We start from the raw sequence: 5,284 nt of genomic DNA on the forward strand, positions 1-5,284 counted from the left end.
GCAGATGCCTCGGTACACTGACCCTACATTCCATTTCGAAGTGATCATCCCTATGCCATACTCCTTTACCAAAGAGTAAAGCCGAAAATATATGCCGTTTGGAACACACCACAGATAAACAACTTTTTGTTTGTTTTATCATATAATAAAATTGCTGGGCGCTTATCTTTCTATTGTCTGACACTTTTAAATTTGAGAAATTTAACGAAGAGAACATTTGGTAAACCACCAGTTTTGCTGCTCCAGGTATCAGCTGCTAAAGGTTATTGACTGTCGTAAAACTGTTGTTGACTCGCTAGTAATGTAAAAAAGGTATGGGCAGTGCGAATACTTATTCGTTTGTTAAGCATAGCACATCTAAAATATGTTATTTATCAACGTTTTATTTTAATAAATGTACATAAAATAAAAAAAATCTGGAATAGGTTAAAGGATTTGCTCCAGTCAAGGGGCAGGGAGTTGAAACACATACAAGAAAAATAAACAAACTATTCATATTTCTTCATTAAAATAAGAGCTATAGAAAAGAATGGGCATAGCGTGTCTTTTTAGCTATAGGTGGGCGGGTATGTTAAAAATACATTATTTACCAGTGTTTACTGGAAATGCTTTTACAGAAGACTGTCATAAGGTATAGTGCACAAAGGTTTTAGACGCAGAAGAGGGATGCAGACAGCGCACGCATTCGACCACAACCTCAGACTACATACCAGCAGACCTATTTGTTTAAAAACACTTCACAAAAATGCCTTAGTGTTAATGTTAAATGAGAGTACGTTAAAAGTGCTTCAATTAAATGCTTAATTCATTAAGATATTATTTATTTTGTCGTTCATTTAAAGGAATCTTTCTAATGAAATGGACAGTCTACGTCAATATGACTAATTCCCACGTGACTAGATTTGTTCAGTGTGACAGTGGTTGGGGTCTTTTGTGGTGAGACTGATAGGCTACAACAAGTCTCATAACTTCCTGTATCATTTCCCAGCTTCATTTAAATGTACTCACAGGGTTCAAGCTTTTCAGTACGGATTGAAAAATGGCACCAGTCTATGGAAACTCTGAATTTGCTAAAAACAAGCTCTCCTCTCATATTATGGGTAAGAATGAATGTGTAGACCTCTGACAATCCTGTTATATTCAAATTCTGTTCCTTTCTTATCAGCTCATAATCAGAATAATAATATTTAAGATGGTTCTGTTCTTTTAAATATCCATTTCAATGATTCTACCAATGAAATATTGTCAAGCAATGTTCATTATAACTTAAATTAGTTTGTAAACTTCCTGCATGTTTCTGTTCTGTTTGTTTGATTTCTGCAACAGTATTTTGCTTTCTGATATATAAAGAACCTTTCTATTAATTTAATTATATCCATAAAAATATAAATGTCTTCTTTAAATGTCCATAACTAACAGAATAAGGACACATTAACATGTTTGGCTATGAATTTAAGTTAAAACAAAATAATTCAATAATCTGGAATGTTACTGTATGGAGCGGCATTTACATTTTTCACAGGAATCACTAAATACTTATTTGCTGGAATTTAATCATATTTTAAATGACAGATGAGGGAGCTCATGAAAGAAAAGTCTGCTCTGCTAAAAGGACTAAAGTTCTTCTGATAGTTCTGTCAGTTTCTCTTGGTTTTGCTCTGGGTGTCATCTGCGCTCTGAGTTTACTCTGTGAGTAACTCATTTGTTTTCTCATTGTTTTTTACGGGATTTCTGTGTTCTTATACTGTATGTGTTAACTGTTTATTAGATGCTGGTTGTTTGCGTGACATTCAGGAGCGCAATGTTTCAATCCCAGCAGATCCAGGGAACAGTAAGCAAATATATTTTATTTGAGGCTTATTGCAAAAAAAATCACACACTCGCACAAAAACTTAAAGGTATGTTGTTAGGTTTATTGTAAAAAAAAAATATTTCTGTGATTAAGAAATACATTTTAAGAAAATACGGGTCGCAAAAGGATAACAAAAAATCTTAGCACACTCTTTATAAAGAAGAACAATTACTCTCCCTACATAAATTATAAAAAAACACCAAAGAAATCTTTTTCTAGAGTCTTAGACCTTTCCAATGATATATAGTTTGTCATGATTCAATAAGAAATTACATGCACAATATTGACGCAAACTTACGTCTACGGAACGGGTGACAGTTAACAGTTTACAGTCACCATGAAATCAAACAGGACAATTCTAAGTGTTTACACAGTGTTGATTACTATAAACGATTTATGTGTGCACACCAGTATTATTTTTAAATGCATTCGCACTTCTTATCTTTCATCAAAAACATCAAGCTCCTCTCCTTCTGTCAACAACAACTATTTAAGAGGCAGGACTAGAATGACTGTCCAATCGACTCGTTGCACAAAGCCGCCATTTTAGAAATGTACGGAGGATATTCTGTCATATCGCTGATAAATCAGTTTCTTCTTTATATTAAAAAAAGCGTATGTTTGCCCGCAAAAAAAAACAAACACATACAATGTAATACAACCGGATATAATCCTGCCCACACTCGCTGATCGAAAATTTAATATTGCAGCTTCGTGCAACTAGTCCATAGCCAGGCATTTTTAGCCTTTAAAGTAGACCCATTACACTCGGATACCTGTCACGATATGGAAAAGAAGTCAATCGCAACTTCCGTTTCATGGTAACTTTATAAAGTTCTGCATATGTAAAGAAACTCTAACAACCAGAAATGGAAATTTTATGGATTTTTATAATTAGTACCTTTTTAAGAGTTTAAACTTTGCCTTTCCTTTTCAATTACTGTTGCTTTTTTGCTAGTGTCTTTTAGAACAGAGACTGAGATTGACGTCGGCAAACATCACAGAGTTGAAGAGCATCTGGCCTCTAGCACTGGTGAGTGAAGATTCACTTTCACCGATGCTTTTCTTTCATCTGTGTTGTTCTCTAAGTAATTCTGACTATAGTGCCTGAGCCCTGCACGCTGTTCTGGGCCCCCTGTCTAATTTTAGTTTTATTTTAGTTGATTGACTATTTAAAGGGGTGGTTCTTTCCAATTTCACTTAAGTCTGTGATGTTGCTATTTTAATAGATAAAAATATCAGCAAAATTACAACGCATAAAGTTCACAACAAAGCCGAATTAATTTCGTTGACAAAAACTATGATGAAAATTATTCGTTAACGACATGTTTTCACTGATGAAAATGAGATGATAACTATATATATATATATATATAAATGGATGGTGGAAAATCAAAGAAAAAAAACGAGACGAAAATATTCGCTTTTGCGGGGGGCAGACGCCTGCGTTCTGACTGACAACCCAGAAGCACATCTCTGTGCTCAGCTGACTTTCGCAAATGTCTTATGATTTCGAATTTGAGGAGGACTTGCACTTTTTTGCCCAACCGTACAAACCCAAAGCGCTTCTGCTGAAGTTCTCTCTTAAACACAATCCATAGAGTGACTGAGAATATGTCTATTTAAATAAATGTTATTCTTATTTGTTTTTCGCACATAATCTCCACTTGAAAAAATTTACCTTTGAACATGCAGCGTTTGGCGTCGTTTTCCGACATGCATGGAATTGCGTTGCTGTTCGCTAAACGCTCCAGACTGAGACGCGTGCAATTCTTAGCCTTTCAAAATGATTTGTGGTCTATATATTTTGGATTAGCCAACCCCACCCACCCACTTTTTATAACGATGGTAACGTAGGTGAATTTTTTTTGAAAAATAATGTTTTTAAAAACATGAACACATTCTAAGGTGAACCCCATAAACACAATCAAAACTTTGAAAACAGCCAAACAACAACCCCTTTAAAATATAATCTCTTTGATATATTCTGCCGCAATTTGCTGTTTCATTTGATATTTACATTTATGCATTTGGCAGATGTTTTTATCCAAAGTGAGTTACATTGCATTATCCGATAAATTTCTTTCTAAGTTTGTGCAAACCCCCGGGATCCAACCCAATTTTATTAGATAAAAATAATGCATTTTCTACAGCTACTCTTACAACTGAGCTACAGAAAAGCTGTAGAAAATGCATCAACACATACAATAAAGTATACAGTTTGCTGAGACTTTTCATGGTAAACTACTGTTTCCTCTCTGACTGTTTAGATTACATCAGATCTCACTCATCTGAACCCTGTGAGGACGGCTGGACAGCACATGATGGGAACTGTTATTTTTTCTCTTCTGAAATGCAAACATGGTTTGTCAGTTGTCTGTCATGTGGAGCTTTAGACGCTCATCTGGTCATAATAGAAACTGAAAAAGAACAAGTGAGTCTGAAAGATCTCTAAAGACATACAAAATGAGTTTTGATTAAGTGCAATTTCTATGTTTTAATTATAAATATTCAACATTAGGTGTTTCTGAGATCTCAGATTAAAGTTTATCACTGGATCGGCCTTAATGATCTGGACACCGAGGGCCGTTGGGTTTGGGTTAGTAACCAAACTCTTGAAGAAACAGGACTGCAGTAAGACCTTTATCTACACTCTTAATAAATATATATCTGCAATAATATTTAACCCAAACTGCTTACAAGCTGTTTACATAATTAGTTATTTGCAGATTATTATTATATTAACATACAGTATACAAGGATGATTTACTGCCTGTGTTTGGTTTTGAAGGTTCTGGCTCAAGAGAGAATCTGGGCAAAATGAACCAGATAACTGGAAAGGAGAAGATTCATCAGGAGAAAACTGTGCTATAACGAGAATTTTGGATCACTGGAGTGATGTTCCTTGCAAGAGAAATTTTAATTTCATCTGTGAAAAGAAACAGATATCAACCTTCATGCATGACGACTAAAATTCCTTGTTCTGTCTGGCTACATAACTAAAATATATTTTGTGATTGATCGCACAGTCATCTGCCATTTCACATGTTAATGCTTTTAAGAGAGACCTCATCAACAAGCTCAATTTCAAAAAAACATTACTAATATGAGAAAGAACAACGTCATTCCCAATTTCCTAGAGCATGCAGGGCATGCACACTTTACAAACAGCAGCGCTTCTATTTTCTTTAAAAACTAAAAGATGTCAAATTTAATTTGTATGTATTAAGAACGATGGATATGGAACACACTGCATGTTGCTTGCTTACTTTGATCAAAAGCTTGATGCATGTAAGTCTACATGTTATAAGGGGATGCTCTTACCACAGCTCTAGAACTGTAGTTTCAACCACATAACTTTGTGATGCTACTTGGGATTAAACATTGGAACGATGGTTTTGGAAAACTTTTGAATTGTTGAACTATGCTGGA

At 34.8% G+C, this 5,284-nt stretch overlaps 1 protein-coding gene across 1 annotated transcript; it reads left to right on the top strand.

Annotated features, from left to right (window-relative positions):
* Window positions 1-1,039: 1,039 nt before the first annotated feature.
* Window positions 1,040-5,043, top strand: LOC130415215 (CD209 antigen-like protein C). Its single transcript, XM_056740760.1, has 5 exons — window positions 1,040-1,100; window positions 2,811-2,885; window positions 4,123-4,286; window positions 4,374-4,486; window positions 4,644-5,043. Exons 1-5 carry the CDS (start codon window positions 1,040-1,042, stop codon window positions 4,822-4,824), a joined length of 594 nt encoding a protein of 197 aa, XP_056596738.1. The 3' UTR covers window positions 4,825-5,043.
* Window positions 5,044-5,284: the final 241 nt, after the last annotated feature.

The sequence above is a fragment of the Triplophysa dalaica genome, chromosome 25 (genome assembly GCF_015846415.1).
Source record: "Triplophysa dalaica isolate WHDGS20190420 chromosome 25, ASM1584641v1, whole genome shotgun sequence".
Taxonomy (NCBI): domain Eukaryota; kingdom Metazoa; phylum Chordata; class Actinopteri; order Cypriniformes; family Nemacheilidae; genus Triplophysa; species Triplophysa dalaica.